The 19,083-nt window shown below is 56.0% G+C and overlaps 1 protein-coding gene across 1 annotated transcript in view; it reads left to right on the top strand.

Annotated features, from left to right (window-relative positions):
- TMEM132E (transmembrane protein 132E) overlaps positions 1-18,556 on the top strand; it is a 58,792-nt gene extending 40,236 nt beyond the window's left edge. Inside the window, exons 2-9 of the mRNA XM_043903057.1 lie at positions 4,871-5,801; positions 7,809-7,955; positions 8,210-8,402; positions 9,083-9,226; positions 12,098-12,303; positions 14,156-14,441; positions 15,302-15,493; positions 16,417-18,556. Coding sequence (XP_043758992.1) covers positions 4,871-5,801; positions 7,809-7,955; positions 8,210-8,402; positions 9,083-9,226; positions 12,098-12,303; positions 14,156-14,441; positions 15,302-15,493; positions 16,417-17,472 — 3,155 coding nt within the window. The 3' untranslated portion in view covers positions 17,473-18,556. The remainder of the gene's footprint in view (positions 1-4,870; positions 5,802-7,808; positions 7,956-8,209; positions 8,403-9,082; positions 9,227-12,097; positions 12,304-14,155; positions 14,442-15,301; positions 15,494-16,416) is intronic.
- The last annotated feature ends 527 nt before the right edge of the window (positions 18,557-19,083 follow it).

The raw sequence follows: 19,083 nt of genomic DNA, 5'->3' as shown, positions 1-19,083 counted from the left end.
CCTATGACCTCATTGTAATTTAATCACCTCTTTCAAAGATTGTCATCTCTGAACACAGTCACATTTGGAGGTGCCGGGGGTTAGGACTTTGACCTATGAATCTGGGAGCGAGCACAACACAGCCCGTAACGCTGATCGTGAGATATGATGAGACAGGGAGAACCGCCTTCCTAGGGAGACAGAAACGGGGTTGGGGGCAGACCCATATCATTCCTTAGGCCCAAGGCTGTGTAGATGGTGGGGTGGGCAGGGGAGAATTCAAGTGATGCTGCTCGGGGAGGGGAGGCCACCAACAGGAAGACAATACTGTCTGGTTCACAGGGCGAGCCGAGCCGAATCAGAAGTCAGCAGGTGGAGTTTGGGGTCTGGCAAGTCGAGCGGAACTGATGAGAGGCCAGAGCAGCAGGGGTTCGTAACCACCTGTCAAGGGATGCCTGCTGTGGGGCTTGACAGACAGGTGTGTGCCTGGCTCTCTATGAGCACGAGTGTGTGTGTGTGTGTGTGTGTGTGTGTGTGTGTGCGCGCGCGCGTGCACGTGTGTGTACTTCCCACTAGTCTGGAGGGAGTTGAGTTGTTTCCAAGGCAGGGTGAATCCAGGCCGGCTCATCCACCTCTGCAGGACCCCTCCCCACCTCAGGACCTAGCTCGCGATGGAGGCCAGCATGCACGTCGGCACATGCGCGTGTGCATGCACATTCACACACTGTGTCCCTGAAAATTTGATCTGTTGGCAGCTCCACCAATCTCGCCTTCCTGCAGCCCCACCAGACTGCTTCCAGGGCCTTCCCCACCTCCCTGGGAAAACTGGGGCCCAGAGAGATCAAGACACCTTCTTTAGGCTCCAGAGTCAGTGAGCCGGAGAGCAGAGATTAGTGCAGGGGTCTCAGGGACACCTCCATCTCTGCTCGGCCCACAGAAAGTCCTCAGGGCCCCAGAGGATAGAATGATTCATGGTGGTGATGGGAGGGGGGCCATGTTTGTGTGTCATGATGCCATCAGTACCAAAACTGTGGTACCTAACACTACCTTTCCTGGCTCCCTTTTTTAAATGCAAGTTGGTTTCTTAAGATAAGTTGCTTCCTGTTTCAGAAGCATAGTCTCCTTATCTGCAGGGTTGCTGGGAAGGACCAGGAGTCCCAAGCCTAGGGCCAGCAACCCTCCGCCCACTGGCCATCAGGTCTCCCCTGGAAGCCCCACTGAGGGTGCTCTCATTAGCCTGAGGTTTCCCAGTTGGTGCGGCGAGGTTCATTCAGAGTACTGCATTGGTCCCACTAAAATCTGTTGAGGGTGGAGGAGGGCAGGCAAGCATGTTTTTCCAGTCCCTTCCTCCATGCTCCTCTGAGTCTGATGCCCGTCTGACAGTCCCGCCCCAACTGTGCCTCCAAGGGGTCCAGATGGCCCGCCCTCAGGTTGGGACCGTGAGTGGGTCAAAGGGGATTAAGTGCCACTTAGCAGCCTTCGGGGTCTCCTGGGGATGATAAGCGAGGCAGGGCCGGTGGTTCTGACATCCATGTCCCCGCCCTGAGCACGCAGAGTTCATGAGAGTCGTGACAGCCACTGCCCTGCTCCACCCCAGCAGGACAGGCACGGTGGCCTCTCCCCATCTCGACTCAGTACCCACAGGCCCTGGACATCCCATCACGTGTAGCACTGCCCCGCCTCTCCCCCTTGGTCTTTCAGCTCCCCTCAACATCTCCATGAGGGGCCTGATGTTACCACCTCGATTTTAGAGATGGAAACTGAGGCTGAGAATGGGAAGCAAGTTGCCGTTTGAGTGTGGTGAGGATAACCCTTGAATTTGAGTCTCGAAGCTTCTGTTTGCCTGCTTCCTGCTACTTCCAAAGCAGTTGGTCGGCTGTGTGCTCTGGCCCAGGTCACCATCCCAGATCCCACCTGTGTGCCTGGGACCAGCCCCTCCACACACACCTACTCAGAGACTCCAGTGGTAACCATGGAGCAGGGATTACAGGCACCACCCAGGAAGGCTCTGTCGTCTCTCCAGACACCTTCCCATCCTCATATGGGACCTGGCCCCCAACTCCACCCCATCACTGGCAACTGGCTTACTTTGCAGCACTACAGAGTGTCTAGTGGGGAAGGGTGGCCTGAGAATAGAGTTCTCTTGGAAATGGAGGGAGCAGTCTGATGATTAAAGTATAGGCTGTCCAGAGGATCAGGGACCAGAGGTTTCCCAGGTAATCTGAAGGGCTGCTTGGGAGGGGCCCTAAAGAGTCACATACACCAGGTCCCACTCTTCTTAGGACATTTGACCCAGAGCCTCTGTCATGCCCCTAGCTAATTGCCTCATTTGTTAAATTAGAAAATTAAACCACAGATTTAAATAAAAAATCAGACACGGACATCAGATCTTCAAGAGCAGGGAAGTTTTAGTTCATTGAGTTTATGAGGAATTGGGTGTGAATGTTTGTGGAACTGTCAAGGTTTCATTGATGGTAGTAAAATAATAATATGCATAAGTGGCAATAACCAGTGCATAATCAATTAGGAGTCTCCTCCTTGGGCTCGAGGTCTCTGTGAATCACTCAGTATAAATCAATTGTGATTTGTTAAAGGCTTGCTGAGTGCAAGGCCTCATAGATAACTGTCCCGCCAGGCAGGATGAGAGGTCCCCACAGAGAAGGGCAGAACTCTAAAGAAATTCCCAGGAGTAGAGCTCATATCTTGGAGGGCTTCGTGGAGGAGGCGCCACTCGAGCAGGGCCTTGGAGGAAGGTTTGGATTTGGATGTGGGCAGATAGGAAAGGAGACAATCCAATGCAGAGGGTGTGGTAAGGCAGCATCATGCTAAGTCACTTCAGTCATGTTCAGCTCTGTGCAACCCTATGGACAGCCTGCCAGACTCCTCTGTCCATGGGATTCTCCAGGCAAGACTATTGGAGTGGGTTGCCATGCCCTTCTCCGGGGAAGGCAGCATCAGCAAGCACTAAAGCCAGAAGTTGTTTAGTTATGCTAGCAGCAGGGGCTTGGGAAGAGGAATGCTGGGGAATGGGAAGCCTAGAGCCCCCTGTTAGAGGGCCCTGAATGCCATGCTCAGGTGCAAGGTGAGTTTGAATTTTATTCTGTAAGCAGAGAGTCTTTAATAGTACAAACGTTTGCATTGTGTTGCATGAATTACAGGGGAATTTCTTGATTCTCAAAAACAAATAACAACACAACATCAAAAGTGAAGAACACAGCTCAGAGGTCCATCGGAAGATCCAGACCTGATTCTCAAACCTCAAACCTCCCCATATTGGTCCTTCTTGTCCCCTGACGTGTCCACCAGGTGCTGAGCTGGGAATGAGGAGCCAAGAATTGGTGTCTGGAGGAAACAAATCCCTCTGGCTGCGATGCAGGGAAGGGATGAGAGAAGAGCCGCAGAGAGGACAGACCCAGTTAGATGCTGTTATGTTGTCATAACAACAAGAGTGAAGCCAAGGCTGGAGCAGGAACCTGGGGAGGGGGCCAGCAGTAGGATTTGAAGACGCGCCCACCTGGCTTTCAAACGCAGAGACAGAGCACCAAGAAGTGGAGTTGCTAGAACCTGGCGCAATCCTGCGAGAATGGAGAGAGGGGCCAAGAGGAGGGAAAAGTCAAGCCCAAGACCCCAAGACCCATGTTTGGGTTTGGGGGGTGGCGATCAACTTCCCTGTGTGTATTTGCGAGGTGGTAGGGCTTCCCAGGTGGTTCAGTGGTGAAGAATCCACCTGCAATGCAGGAGATGTGGATTTGATCCCTGGGTCCAGAAGATCCTCTGGAGAAGGAAATGGTAATCCACTCATGTATTATTGCCTAGAAAAATACAGTACATGGGGTCACAAAAGAGTCAGACATGACTTAGCAACTGAGCATGCATGTAAGCATACAGGGAGTAGGTGGCGGGGGGGCCATGTGGAATCCCTGGGGACCCTGCACCACCTGAGGCAGCTGGAGCCATAAAGCCTTGGGTCTGAAAGCCAGGTGGCCCCAGGTTCGAATCCTACTGCAGGCCCCTTTCACTCATGTGGACTTGGATAAGTTATTTAAGCTTCTAGCATCTTCATTTGTAAGAGATAAGTATAGGCTCTCAAAAAAGAGAACTTGCTAATAGAAAACTGGTTGAATCAATGGAGATCATAATAATACTTGGTTCAAAGGCTCGATCGGAGGATCAAATAAGTCACTGCCTGTCATCACAATGTACAAACAATCATTTGATTTTAATAAACAATTTTAAACCATTAAATATGTACTGGGCATGCGTGCTAAGTGACTTCAGTCATGTCCGACTTTTTGCGACCCTGTGGACTGTGGCCCACCTGGCTTCTCTGTCCGTGGGATTCTCCAGGCAAGAATACTGGAGTGGGTTGCCATGCCCTCCTCCAGGGGCTCTTCCTGACCCAGGGATTGAAGCCACATTTCCTGAGGCTCCTGCATGGTAGGCGGATTCTTTACCGCTGGGCTACTGGGAAAGCCAGTACTGCACTGTACCATTAATAACAGTGAGAATGAAAACTTACTGCCTCAGTACCACACTCTGCTCTGGGCCCTCCACACACATGACTTTGGTAAGTCCTCACGATAGCACTTGGAGGCAGAAACAATTTTTATAGTCATTTTACAAATGAGGATGCCTGAGGAGAAAGCCTCTTTAAAGCTTCCCAACGCTTGATACAGGGATTAGCTTTACCCTTACCTCGCGGAGGAAGGAATCAGCAAAGAGGGCAATTAACACACCAGTAAAGGTGGGGCCAGGCTTGGAGCCTCAAGGATGGAGAGCAGGGTGTGGCGGGGAGTGGACAGCCCTCTGTCAAGGTGAGAGGCTGGGGCGCCCTGGGGTCCGAGAGCCCGCTCCCCTGACCACTCTGGGCTCTTCTTCTGTCTGTCCCCAGCCTCTGGCCGCTCCCACCCGGCCAGCCCCAGTCCGCCAGGGCCCCAGGCCAGCCCGGTGCTGCCGATCAGCTACCGCCTGTCGCACACGCGACTGGCCTTCTTCCTGCGCGAGGCGCGGCCCCCGCCGCCCACGGTGGCCAACGGCTCCCTGCAGCGCTCCGAGCCCTTCGTGGTGTTCCAGACCAAGGAGCTGCCCGTCCTCAACGTCTCCCTGGGGCCCTTCAGCACCAGCCAGGTGGTGGCCCGGGAGCTCCTGCAGCCGTCCAGCACTCTGGACATCCCCGAGCGCCTGACGGTCAGCTGGAAGGTGCGCGCCTTCATCGTCCACCCGCGCGTGCCCGCCTCGCAGCCCGTGGCCCAGGTGCTGTTCTACGTGGCCGGCCGCGACTGGGATGACTTCGGCGTCACCGAGCGGCTGCCCTGCGTCCGTCTGCACGCCTTCCGCGACGCCCGGGAGGTCAAGAGCTCCTGCCGCCTCAGCGGGGGTCTGGCCACCTGTCTCGTGCGGGCCGAGCTGCCCCTGGCCTGGTTCGGGCCCCCAGCTCCGGCCGCGCCGCCCAGCGCCCGCCGCAAGTCTCCGGATGGGCTGGAGCCCGAGGCGACCGGGGAGAGTCAGCAAGCCGAGCTCTACTACACGCTTCATGCCCCCGATGCATCGGGGGGGTGTGGGGGGACCCGCCGGGGCGCCGGACCCGGAGCGGGGGCGCGGGCCGAGAGCCCCACCCAGCACCCGCTGCTGCGCATCGGAAGCATCAGCCTGTTCCGCCCGCCCCCCAGGAGGACCCTTCAGGAGCACAGGCTGGACAGCAACCTGATGATCCGGCTGCCGGACCGGCCCCTCAAGCCGGGCGAGGTGCTCAGCATCGTCCTCTACCTGGCCCCCAACTCCTCCTCTCCCTCCAGCCCCGGCCTGGAGCACTTCACTCTGAGGTAGGGAGCTATGGCTGGGAGGTGGGGTGTGGGGCAGAGGGGGGCGGGAGGGGAGCTGGCTGGCCTCCTCTCAAGGTCTGATGTGCACCTGAAAACCTTGTAGGGGACGCGCCCAGACCTGATCCTCAAATATCCTAGTCTCAGTTCTTCCTGTTATCACTTGAGCAACTTCAGAAAGACAACTCACTGATCTGAGCCTCAATGTTCTCATCTGCCTAATGGCCACAAAATATCAGCTCTGACCTCCCTGTCTCACAGACATAGAGTCATGGTTGGTCAGTTCCATCACTCAGTCATGTCTGACTCTTTGCGACCCCATGGACTGCAGCACCCCAGGCTTCCCTGCCCATCACCAACTCCCGGAGCTTGCTCAAACTCATGTCCATTGAGCCCATGATGCCATCCAACCATCTCATCCTCTGTCATCCCCTTCTCCTCCTGCCTTCAATCTTTCCCAGCATCAGGGTCTTTTCCAATGAGTCAGTTCTTTGCATCAGGTGGCCAAAGTATTGGAGCTTCAGCTTTAGCATCAGTCCTTCCAATGAATATTCAGGATTGATTTCCTTTAGAATGATTGACTGGTTTGATCTCCTTGCAGTCCAAGGGACTCTCAAGAGTCCTCCCCAACACCACAGTTCAAAAGCATCAATTCTTCAGCACTCAGCCTTCTTTAGTGTCATGGTAGAGAGGAAACACATATTTTCACAAGCAAGGACATGCAAAATGATAGAACTGGGGCTGGAAGGGCCCTTAGACATTAGTGGGTGCAACTCCCCCATTTTACAAATAATGAGACTGAGGCCAAAGAGGAGAAATGGACATCAGAGAGCAGCCCCTTGACTGCAAGCCAAAATAAGAACAGGAGAGTGTCCATGTGTCAGGACATTTGGTTAATCTTAGGGTTGGGAGAAAATTTGGGGGGAGTCCCAGCTTTTTCTACACCCTCAGAATGATACAGTTCACAGATTCAGTATTGCCTTCAATCATATCACATCCCCACAAAATATAATGACGTCTCACAAGCAGAATCCGTGGTTTGAGCCTTACTGAGTGATTCTGAGGATATAAGAAAAGCCCCACCAAAATGCTCCCCTCCAACCCAAGCACAATACATGGGGCCCGAAACAGCACCCTTAATCCAGCCTTCTCTCCTAAATGTAATACCCTGAAGTCCAGATATTCCTGGAGAGCTGCAGCTGTGTCCGACGCTGTGAGAACCTATGGACTGCAGCCTGCCAGGCTTCGTTGTCCTTGGGATTCTCTAGGCAGGAGTACTGGACTGGGTTGCCATGCCCAGGGTGATACCTAATTCAGTGATTAATACCTGAATGTGAATGTGAGTTAAATCAGTCCTCAGAGATCTTAGGCTACATTAATAGGAGTAGAGCATGTAGAATTAGGGAGGTGATAATCATTCTGCTTTCGTTAGTGTTAATTAGAGCACCGCTGAAGACACTACACTTTAGATATATCTCAGTGTCCAGAGGAGGGTGACTAGGCAATGGGTGACTTGAAACTATGGCCAAAATTGAGAGTTGGAGGCCCTGAAGATTTTAGGCCTGAAGAAAAGAAGACTCAGAGAATACCTGCTCACCTCACCAGGTGTCTATTTGGGTGGAGGAGAATTGTTCTTGCCCCAACAAGAGCCCATGATTGTTCTATTTCAGCTAAATATAGGGAAGAGGTTTCTCCTTTTAGGGACTTTCTGAAAATGCAATGTGATGTGTGCCAAAGTAGTGAGTCCCCTGTCACTAAGGTATGCAAATAGAGGTATGGCAAGACCTGGGAGAGATATAATAGAAGGGACTACAGCTTCCACTGAGGGCCAGAGGCTGCAGCTATGTGATACCAGAGTCCCCAGATTAGTTTCAAGCTTTGAGTCTAGAACTCGGGATAAGTTACTCACCCACTCCCCCTTCTCCCAGCCCCAGCCTAAGCGTGGCAGCCAGGTGGGCAGCCTTGGGACCCCAGGCTGACCCTCTGCCTCTTCTTCCTGCTTTGTCCCAGGGTGAAGGCCAAGAAGGGTGTGACCCTTCTAGGAACCAAGTCACGGAGTGGCCAATGGCACGTGACCTCAGAGCTGCTGACTGGGGCCAAGCATTCAACAGCCACCGTGGATGTGTCCTGGGCCCAGGGCACACCGCTGCCCCCCTGGTGAGCCAGGGGGCTCCTCTGTCCAGCTCTTTGCAGGACACCACGGGGGAGCGGGAGGGGAAGTCTTGATGGAGGAGGCCAAGCTGGCAGAAGGGCTGGGGCTTAGTTTCTGGGGACTCCCCAGGCTGGGGAAGGCTCAGAGGGCCCCGGGGCAGGCCGTCAATGAGGGATAGAGTCCCCAGCAAGGGTTTTGAAGCTCCTGAGCTGCTCCCAGCCTTTCCTTCTGGGCTCTCGTCCCTTCCCCCACCATGCAGGGAGGGCCAGGGGCCCCTGGAGATTCTGCAGCTGGACTTTGAGATGGAGAATTTCACCAGCCAGTCAGTCAAGCGCAGGATCATGTGGCACATTGACTACCGGGGCCACGGAGCCCTGCCGGACCTGGAGCGGGCCGTGACTGAGCTGACGGTCATCCAGCGGGACGTGCAGGCCATCCTGCCCCTGGCCATGGTGAGTTGTCCTCGCAGAAGGCAGGCAAGCTCTGTGCCCGGTGCTTGAGTGGGACAGCGGCTGCTGAGGGGTACGGAGGTGAGACGTCGCCATGGGGGGCTTCCTGGAGGAGGTGACCATACAGTGGAGCTTTGAAGGGCTCATGGAGGAAAAGCTCACCCAGTCAGAGAAGATGTTGAGGGTGCTCTAGGCAGGGGATTGTGTGCACAAATGTGCCGCAATGGGAAAGGGAATAGTTTGTTCCAAGAAGCAATGGGTTTTAGGGAGAGTGCACTGGAATGATTGTCTGGGACCAGCCCAGGGGCATCTGGAATGGCCAGGAGGACATGGAGCCAGCCCAAGGGCATGTGGAAGAGCCAGGAAAATGTGCTGGATGTTATTCTGAGTCTGGACGAGCATCGAAGATGTTGAAAAGATGGTGCGGGATTGGGGAAACATTGTTTTCTCGCAGCAGAGTGGGGTAGACCCCGAAAGCACCCATGGGAGTCCACGTCAGCAGAGCATCAGAGAAGACACTTGAGGCTGGGTGGATGCATCTGCCTGTGTACCGGTGTCCTTCCAATAAGGACATGCATCTGCAGGATGGGGGCAACCAGGAGCTGGGGGCCTTGGCTGGTGGTCCTGGGAGAGCAGGGGACCTCAGGCAACTCACAGAGCTCGCCCTCCTCTCCTCCCTGCAGGACACAGAGATCATCAACACAGCCATCCTGACGGGCCGGACAGTGGCCATCCCTGTCAAGGTCATCGCCATCGAGGTGACTGGCCTTGTTCTAGATGTCTCTGCCCTGGTGGAATGCGAATCTGATAATGAGGACATCATCAAGGTGGGCTTCCTGGAGGTGGGGGCCCCTGGGAAAAAGGCCTTAGACCTTCAGGGGGAGTAGGACACCAACCCAGAAGGGAATTCACATCTCAAACAGGTTCCCTTGGTAGAAAAGAGGAGGGAAGTTGTAGGGGATGGGGGAGGAAGAGCATCCCATGTTCAGTCTGAGCAAGAGGAGGTCCTAGAAGAGACCTTCTGGCAGGCCGATGGGAGAAGGCAGCACTGACAACTTGAATTCAGTCTCCAAGTCGTTATGGAGCCCTGCTGTCTGGCAAACACTGGGTAAGGCAATAGGGGAGGAGAGCCTGGGGGTACTCAGAGACAGGCCCTAAACCTGGGGGCTGGTGAACAGATGGAGATCCAGCCCAGGGTGGAAGCCTCCAGGAGAACATGAGTTAGGGGATTTCCCTGGTGGTCCATTGGTTACAAATCCACTTTGCAATGCCGGGGATGTGGCTTTGATCCCTGGTTGGGGAACTAGGATCCCATGTGCCGTGGGGCAACTATGCCCATGAATAGTAACTAGAGAAGCCTGCACACAGCAACTAAGACTCGATGTGGACAAATAAATAAATAAATACTAAAAATATTTAATAACATTGTTAAACATTTATTTAAATTAGTTTATTTTATTTATTTTATAAATTTTATAATATTTTATTTTATAATTTATTTTATAATAAATTTATTTTTAACATAATAATATGATAATAAAATAATATAATAATTTATTTTTATAAATAAATTTATTTATAAATTTATTTTATATTTTCTATTATTTAAATATTAAATTTAATAGTATTAAAAATAAATACATATTAAAAATATTATAAAAATTAAGAAGAAGCAGCTCATGAGTTAGGCCAGGAGTGAAGGTCGTATGAGAGGACCCACTCTGGGAACACCCACTGCAATCCCTCCAACTCCCAAAGACCTCTCCCTGAGCTCCTCCCCAGAGACCCCCTCTGGGCCAAACACCCTCCATGGAGTGAAGGCCATCCCTCCCAGTTTGCCACCTCCCCCAGGAAGGCCTTCAGATTTCCCCTGGCTTTAGACAGTGGTCATGGGTGAGATGTGGGGAGAAGGCAGTGGAGTGGGCAGTGATGCAAGAGGCATCCAGCTCTGGTACCTGGTGTGGGCGAGCTGCTTGCCATGGCAGCCTCCAGCTGGTGTCAAAATCAAATGATCAGACAGCAGGATCTGTCTCTGTTCCTGTAAATCCTTCAGCAGGGGCACTGGGGATGTGAGTTTCCTTCTCCCTCCCTGAGAATGTGTGCTCTCTCCCTCCACACTCTGTACTAGATCCCTCCAGGAATGGGGGTGCCCGTGGAACACCTCCTCCTTCCCCCGCATTCAGGAATAACATCCCCAGAGTGAGCCAGAGCAGATGGCTGGGTACCACACCCCCACAGCCTCCTGAGGACTAGAAGCCTTGCCCAGGCCCATGGGGCTCTCCACTGCTGGCAGGCTGGGATGGGGAGAAGTGGGCCTGCCCCCCCACCCAGCCCCTTCCTCTGCCAGCCAGACTCCCCCAGCCCCACCCCAGAGTGGACCAGAAGGGTCACCGTGGCTTAGACACCAAAGGGAATTAGCAAAGATTCTAAATGGAATTAGTTTCCAATCTCAGCGAAATATGCCCAGGTTCTTTCTGGAGTTTGCCAACAGTCTAAATTGGATCTGCCAGCCTTCAGCTGGAATTCTCTGCCTTCCAAAGTGGGAAATGAGCATTTCTGGCAGGGTCGCCATCCCACGCCCCTCCACCCACCCCCGCCCCCAGATGATTAAGAAAGCTTGAAGGAGCTTGGGACCTCAGGGGCTCCTCTCCACAGATGAGCCGCCGTCCCAGCCCCCTCCCCACCCCCACCGGAGCCTTCGGGGTGGCATCAGCCTACAGGCTGCCTGATAGACCCTCCTCCAAATGCAGGGATGGGCACCCCTGGGTGTGCACTGGTAGAGGCACCTAAATGCATTGCACGCAGGACTCTCTCCAGGCGTGCCAGGTGTGTGCATGGGCACTTCCACATACACCAATTGCATCTACCCTGAAGTACTGGCATGGACACCTCGGTGAGTGGGCACAGCTGTCCGCCAAGATGTGTTCAGCGAGCATATGCTCACCCGGGGAACCTCTAGGAATGCAAGGTGGTGTCCCGGTGGGCATGCGTTTGCAAAAAATCCCCTCCCATTGGTGGCAGTCATCCACCTGTCTGTGCTTAGGGTTCTCTGGTCCTGAAATTCCCGCTCTCTTTCCCTCACCTCCACCTCTGGCTGGAACCACCCCCTTCCTGAAATGAACCAGCTGGCCCATCTGCCCGGAGCCTTGGGGCCAGAGGCACCTTGGAGGAGCTGTGGGCCTGCCCTTCCGCCACCCTCTCCTCCATGACTTCCTCCCCACCCAGTCACACCCCAGTGTCCTGCTCAGGACAGGTCACTCCTCTGTCTTGTGGAGGACTCTGCCCGGCAGACACCTGCTCCAGAGCCCAGGCGGTCATGCTGGAGGGGAGCCAGTGCAGGGGACCCTCAGCCTGCAAGCTTGCCCTTGGTGTGGCCTGGCACATCAGAAGCAGCCCCTTTCAAAGGAATGGCACATTGACTTCTTGCCAGGGAGCAAAAAGCCTCCCACAGGAGCCACTAAGAGATGATCTCTGGATACAGAGTGAAAGCTGACACCTCCTCCCAGAGGATTAAAATTAGGAGCCTTCTCCCACCCGGCCCCGCCCCTTCAGCCTCCTGTGACTGGCACTTTCTCTGTCCAATGGGCTTCTGGCTGACTTTCCTGATTAGAATGAAGTCCCTCCCCTGCTTTGCCCCGCAGGATGACCTGTAGGGCAAAATAGGTCAACCAGGTTCTCTCCCCACCCCCCACCCCCAGGTATCCAGCAGCTGTGACTATGTGTTTGTTAGCGGAAAGGAATCCCGCGGGTCCATGAACGCCAGGGTCACCTTCCGCTACGACGTCCTCAACGCCCCCCTGGAAATGACGGTCTGGGTGCCCAAGCTGCCCCTGCACATCGAGCTGTCGGATGCCCGCCTCAGCCAAGTGAAGGGCTGGAGGGTTCCTATCCTTCCCGACCGGAGGTACGGCCCCGCCACACACCACGGATGTTGGGGAGACTCATCTGCATGTGTGTGTTAAGACCCTAGGTGTACACAGTCTGCAGGCCGGTTATGCAATCAACAAACTTTTATGGAGCAGCTACTGTGTGCCAGGCCCTGGTCGGGGGAGGGGGTCAGCGTGGCCAGAGCCTGACCCAGCAGAGCTCTGGGCCCATCAGGGAAGCCGTCATATATATGCTGCTGAGCAGTGGATGGGGGAAGCCCCGAGTGCAGAGAGTCAAGTGGCACCAAGCAAAAATCCATCTCTTCCTCCAGGAGAAATCAAAGCAGGCTTCCTAGAGGAGGTGACTCTGGAGCTAAGTTTTAAAGGATAAGTGAAAAAGGAGTTGGCCTGGTAGCAGTCAAGGAGCAGACAGAATGGAGTAGAAACACCAACACAGGCACACCCACAACTGTACATGCGTGCCCCAGCCTGGGCACACTAGGGGCACACTTGTGAGTACGTCAGCCAGGTACACAGTGACTTTACACTAGGCCCCCTCACTGGGATCCAGGCTCACACACCTGGATGTGTGCCCATCTGTGGGGCAGGCCCATGGGTACTCAGCATGCTCACTCACCCACTCATCACTGCTGGAGAGAAAAGCCAGCAGGGAAGAGAAGAGAGGCAGGACGGCAGGCAGCTTAGCGCGGGAGCGGTGGGGCTGGGGAGGGATGCGGGTGGCACAGCGAGAGCTGGGCTCAGCTCAGTTCTGCAGAGATTTGGAAAAGCAAGGCGGTGTCGACCAGAGCCTCTCAAACTTGCACATTACCTGAGGACGCTGTTAAAATGCAGATTCTGATTCTGTGAACCTGGGACGTGGCTTGTAAGTCTGCATTTCAGGCCAGCTCCTGGGTGATGCTGAAACTGCTTTGAGTAGTGAGGACCCTAACCCTATAAAGTTTGAGCACTGGCCACCTGGGTTTCATAACTAGTTAGCATGCCAGACTCTCATTCGTTATCAGAATTAACCAGAATTCTGAAGCCAGATGGCCTGGATTGAAATCCTGATGCTGCCATTTGCTTACTGGGCAACCTGAGGCGACTGTGCCTCAGTTTCCTCATCTCTGAAATGGGCACATTAACACTTAACTCAGAGGACCGCTGTGAGGATTAAATTAGTTAACATAAGTTAAAGAACCCTCTATGTGAATGAATATTCCAGTGGTTTGATCCTTCTGAAGCACTAGCCACACCCTTCTGTCTCTCCAAAGCCCGCTTTCCTGGCTGAACCTCCTGATTTTCACATTTTTTGGCAATCTGGAGAGTTTGAGAATTTCCCCAGTTGTCAAGTCTGGGTTCCCTTTTGTTTGCCAGTTCCTCCCTCCCTTTATCCCTCTCCTCTTGCATTTCGCTGTGAGCAGTCAGAGGAAGCCAGGACACACCTCCCACATGCCGCTTGGAAATCTCATCAGCTAATCATCCAAATTCTGCCTGCCACACAGCTGTCGGACACGAGGCAGCTAAGCCTGCTGGCGCTTGAGCAAGGATCGCCTTTGCTCCAATTTAGAGCTGAGCCCAGGCCCCAGCACATGCTCAGTGCTGAGAAAGAGACAGTATTTGCTGATATTTGATGCCAGCTAGTCACAGGTGTGGATTCAGCCAAGCAGGGGTGGAAAGGGACCTGGAGTGGATGGGGAAGGTCAAGAAGATACCCATCTAGGAGAGCAAAGCCTGGGACTCTGGGCTTCAAGCTTGGCAGAGACAGAAGGGACAAGCCCAGGCTTCCACCCACGGGAGCCGGGGAGGGGCCGGCGGGGCAACGGAGAGAGTGGGACGTGTGCAGGTCCAAGCCGAGGTGGGGAGCCCTGACCTCTGGCCTCTCCCACCCAGGTCAGCCCGGGAGAGTGAGGATGAGGAGGAGGAGGAGGAGAGGCCCCAGAGTGCGAGTCGCGGCTGCACCTTGCAGTACCAGCACGCCACCCTGCAGGTTTTCACCCAGTTCCACACGACGTCATCGGAGGGCACCGACCAGGTGGTCACCATGCTGGGCCCGGACTGGCTGGTGGAAGTCACCGACCTGGTCAGCGACTTCATGCGGGTGGGTGACCCCCGAGTGGCACGCATGGTAGACAGCAGCACGCTGGCTGGGCTGGAGCCGGGCACCACTCCCTTCAAGGTAGGCATAGGGCAGGGAGTGTGCCATGATACAGACATCCCCAAGACAGGATTTCTGGGACCTCAGCCTCAGGGAGTAACCTCAGATGGCCCCCAAGACACACTTGCTTCCCCACCTGCCCTTTTGCTGGAAATTCCATCATCGAAGGTCAAGGTCAACTTCACCTTGGTGAAGGTTCTCTCTCCCAGGCTCATCAACCTCGCATGGCTCAGTGTGGTCCCTGAGTAGATGGGGATGAGGAGCAGGGGGCAGGGGGGAGGGCTCAGTCAACCCAGAGGCCAGGAAAGGGAATCATGGAGATCTAGGAACTCAATTTTGACCTTCCTCATTGATAACTGGGTGCCTGGGCAGATATCATCCACCTAAAGGATTATAAATAGTGACCCATGGGCTGAAATATGCTTGTAGACATATTTGGTTTATAAACCAATGGATCCACCATTTAAAAACTGAGAGGTTTCCCTTTTTTTTTTTTAACATAAATTTCTGATTTTACAAAGTATGTATCTGGCAACACTGGGTCTGCATTCCAACCTGCAGTCATCAGCCGGAGTCAGTACTGATGCCTTTTTGACATGGGCACGAATTCTCCCATTTGCCCCAATCCCCACCAGTCCCTTTTGTCTCCCTGACATTGAGGCTGACCACCAGTTGCTATTTACCACTGTGGGGGTGGGGGGGAGGGCTGTTGCTTTCTTTAAAACTCAACCCACCCCTCTCATCTGTGCTCCTGTGAGCCCTTGACCCTCACTTTGCCTCTGGACCCTCCTCCTGGTTGCAGATTCCTCCCTGGTTGGGGAATCTGGGGGGGCGGTCCTGCTTTCTTGGCTCTCACCCACTCTCACCCCACTCTGCTGCAGGTGGTGTCCCCCCTGACGGAGTCCGTGCTCGGGGAGACACTGCTGACAGTGACGGAGGAGAAGGTCAGCATCACACAGCTGCAGGCCCAGGTGGTGGCCAGCCTCGCCCTCTCCCTGCGACCCAGCCCTGGGAGCAGCCACACCATCCTGGCCACCGCCGCCGCCCAGCAGACCCTCAGCTTCCTCAAGCAGGTAACCGGATGCCCAACTGGCCAGCCTCGGGGCTTGGAGTGTGGAAGGAGAACCTGCAGGTTCTGGCTGTGGGTCCCCCAGATTAGGGCTCTGATAATGGAAGATCCGTTTACTCTTCATGCCCAGCAAGCCTGCCCCACCCCCACCCCACCCTCTGCCATCTGCATAGGAGTCTGGCCAAGGTCTCGCTTCCTGCACCTGCTGCCACGAGACGTTCCAGTGGAGGGTTCCCTCCTGGATTCTCAGAGGGCCCATTAACTTTTCCTCCACCCCCAGGAATTACCCTCACCCATCTCTGGACTGCCCCTCCCTGCCTCAACTACAGCTCCCCTCCCCACAGATACACCAGGACACTGGCCGTGGGACTAAGGTGAAAAGTTACATGTGGGGTCACAGGGAGGGCAAAGGTGGGTGTTGAGCACCAAGCCAGAAGTCAGGACTCAGGAGTTCTCTGCTTCAACTTGCTTTGTGACCCCAGGCCAGTGGCTTGTCTCTGGGCCCTGCTTCTTCATCCACAAGGAGGTCAGTTCTCAGGAGGTTTAAGACACAGAGGACAAAGCTGAGGTTGAGTATGTTGTGTTCTCGATGTCCACGTGTCTGCTGGGGGTGATCCCAAAGTCAGGCATGGAGATGGGGTGTGGCTCCTAGAGCAGGAAGGGGAGAAGGGTGAAGTGGGTGAGGATATTCTCGGGGAAGTACGAGTCTATAAACTTCTATGTACCCTCTCCACCACCTCCAAAGAAGAACTCCCACGCAGATAATGGTTCCGAGCACTGGTCACCCGCCAGGCTCTGTTCCAGTGCTGGGAGTACAGCAGGGAGCCAGAGCACCTTGGCCCCACCCTCAGAGAGCTCAGGGTCTAGCAGGGAAGCCAGCCCTAAGAGTTCTCTGACTCCCGTCCTCTCCTGCTCCTCCACCTCCAGGAAGCCCTCCTGAGCCTTTGGCTCTCCTACAGCGATGGCACCACGGCCCCACTCTCCCTCTACAGCCCCCGGGACTACGGGCTGCTGGTGAGCAGTCTGGACGAGCGCGTGGCCACGGTGACCCAGGACCGGGCCTTTCCACTGGTGGTGGCGGAAGCCGAGGGGGCCGGGGAGCTGCTCCGCGCGGAGCTCACCATCGCCGAGAGCTGCCAGAAGACCAAGCGCAAGAGTGTGCTGGCCACGACCCCCGTGGGCCTGCGGGTGCACTTTGGGCGGGACGAGGAGGATCCCACCTACGACTACCCGGGCCCCAGCCAGCCAGGGCCTGGCGGGGGCGAGGACGAGGCCCGGGGAGCTGGCCCGCCAGGCACGGCGGGACCCCGACCTGAGGCCGCGGGCCCTGGCACTGCCAGCTCGGCTGTGCCACCCACGGAAGACTTCCTGCCGCTGCCCACCGGCTTCCTGCAGATGCCCCGGGGGCTGACGGACCTGGAGATCGGCATGTACGCACTGCTGGGCGTCTTCTGCCTGGCCATCCTCGTCTTCCTCATCAACTGCATCGTCTTCGTGCTGCGCTACCGGCACAAGCGCATCCCGCCCGAGGGCCAGACCAGCATGGACCACTCTCACCACTGGGTGTTCCTGGGCAACGGGCAGCCGCTGCGGGTGCAGGGGGAGCTGTCGCCGCCCGCCAGCAACCCGATGGAGACCGTGCCCGCCTGCTGCCACGGTGACCACCACAGCAGCGGCAGCTCGCAGACCAGCGTCCAGAGTCAGGTGCACGGGCGGGGCGACGGCTCCTCGGGCGGCTCGGCCCGGGACCAGGCCGAGGACCCCGCCAGCTCGCCCACCTCCAAGCGCAAGCGGGTCAAGTTCACCACCTTCACCACTCTGCCCTCGGAGGAGCTGGCCTATGACTCGGTGCCCGCCGGCGAAGAGGACGAGGAAGACGAAGAGGACCTGGGCTGGGGCTGCCCGGATGTGACGGGCACCACGCGGCCCGCCCCGCCTCCTGACCTGCACAATTACATGCGCAGAATCAAAGAGATTGCGTAGAGGTGCGGTCCCGACTCCCCCCGCCCCATCAGGGCAGGGTGGGCTCTGTGTGATTCTCAGCCGCTGCTCACATGTGATGTGGGCCGGAGCGAGTGGATTTTATAGTCCGGCCCCTGCAGCTTTGCTCCTCCGGGGTGGGAGGGGCCGCCCCCCGCACCGCGGTGGTCCTTCCTCCCCGCCTTATCCTCACCCTCCTCTGCCCCCAAAGGTGGAGGCGCCTTCCTCCTGGAGCTGGCTACGAGGAAAGCAATCCCAGCCCTCCTTCTCCCCTTTCCAATCCTCCTCCCATCTTAGACAACCCCTCTGCCCCAAGTGGGGGGCATGGAAGTCAAGCTTGGGCCGAGGGCCCCGCCCCCCTTGTCTCCTGCTTCCCCCATGCAGGGGGGCGGGGCGGGGGGCGCGGTACTGGGGGGAGCCTTGTGTTACAAGCTGCACAAAGACTTTTCTCAAACCACTATTCAGGGATTTCTGTCCTGCAGGGTGGGGAGGCAGCGGCTGCCTGCCCTGCCAAGGATCTTGCTGTGGATAAAACATTTGGGGGGGGAGCAGGGAATATTTGTAGCATCTGCTGGCTTCCGGGTGTCCCCCTCCCCAGTCCCTCCCTAAGATCCGGGAGCTGACTCTATAGAGAAGGCTGGGGTCAAGCCAGGCGCCTCTCTGAGATCTCAGGACTCCATCCTCTGCCCCCAAGGGCTGTGGGCAGGCCCTCAGGGGGAGGAGTCGTGGGTCCACCCCAGAGCACTGTGGTCTGGGCGCCCAGGAGCCCTGGGTGCCTCCCGCCCACCCCTCAGCAAGATCAACACCACGCCTTAGCCGCCCCTCCCGCTCCGCCCACCCCTCCTTCCTCTCTGCGGGGGTGGCCACCCACTCCCCCACTGGGCGGCGTCCCGTGGGAGGGGGCGAGGGCACCAGGCAACTGCTGGGAAGGACTGTGGGATGAGCAAGGCAGAGGGAGCCGCGGCTCCCTGACCCCGTCCCACGGCCGCCCTTCTCTCGGGTTCTACCCACCACTGTGTCAGATTTTTCTTAAATAAACGGAGGCAACAAGACTAGGGGTGGGGCAACAGCTCCCGGAGAACAGACAGTACGTGGTGGCTGGCTGTGTGTCCCTTCCTTGCGGTGCAGGTGCGTGCACACACGCACGTGTACACACACACACACACGAAGGTCACACTAAACGACGTGAGGTGGAAACACGGCTGAGCCGCCTGCGGTTCTGTGCCTCCTTCTCCAACATCCGGGTCCCTTTAGACCCCCGGGTGCTGGAGGGATGCTCACACGGGGATGGAGGACTCGTAGACCCAGAAGTGTGCCCTCATAAAGAGATACCTCCTCTAGGAGAGAGGTGGGGGGCAGAAAAATAAGGAGAGAGGTGAGAGGGCTGTGTGCACAGCTGAGCTCGCTCCAGTTTCCTCCTCTGCCTTCAGTCCAGTTTTCAGAGGGTGACCCTCCTGTCACCATCAGCCTCTCCCAGGGAAGCCTCTCTTCTCCAGGGATTGATGGGGACAATCTGGGGGTCTCTGAGTCAGAAAACCAGGCGGGACAGAGCAATGGCTGTTGGGTGAGCCCCTCCCTACCAAGGGGACCACGAGCTGGCCCACACCTAGTCAT

This window comes from Cervus elaphus, chromosome 5 (assembly GCF_910594005.1).
Source record: "Cervus elaphus chromosome 5, mCerEla1.1, whole genome shotgun sequence".
Classification (NCBI taxonomy): domain Eukaryota; kingdom Metazoa; phylum Chordata; class Mammalia; order Artiodactyla; family Cervidae; genus Cervus; species Cervus elaphus.
This window is presented reverse-complemented; position numbering and strand designations above follow the sequence as displayed.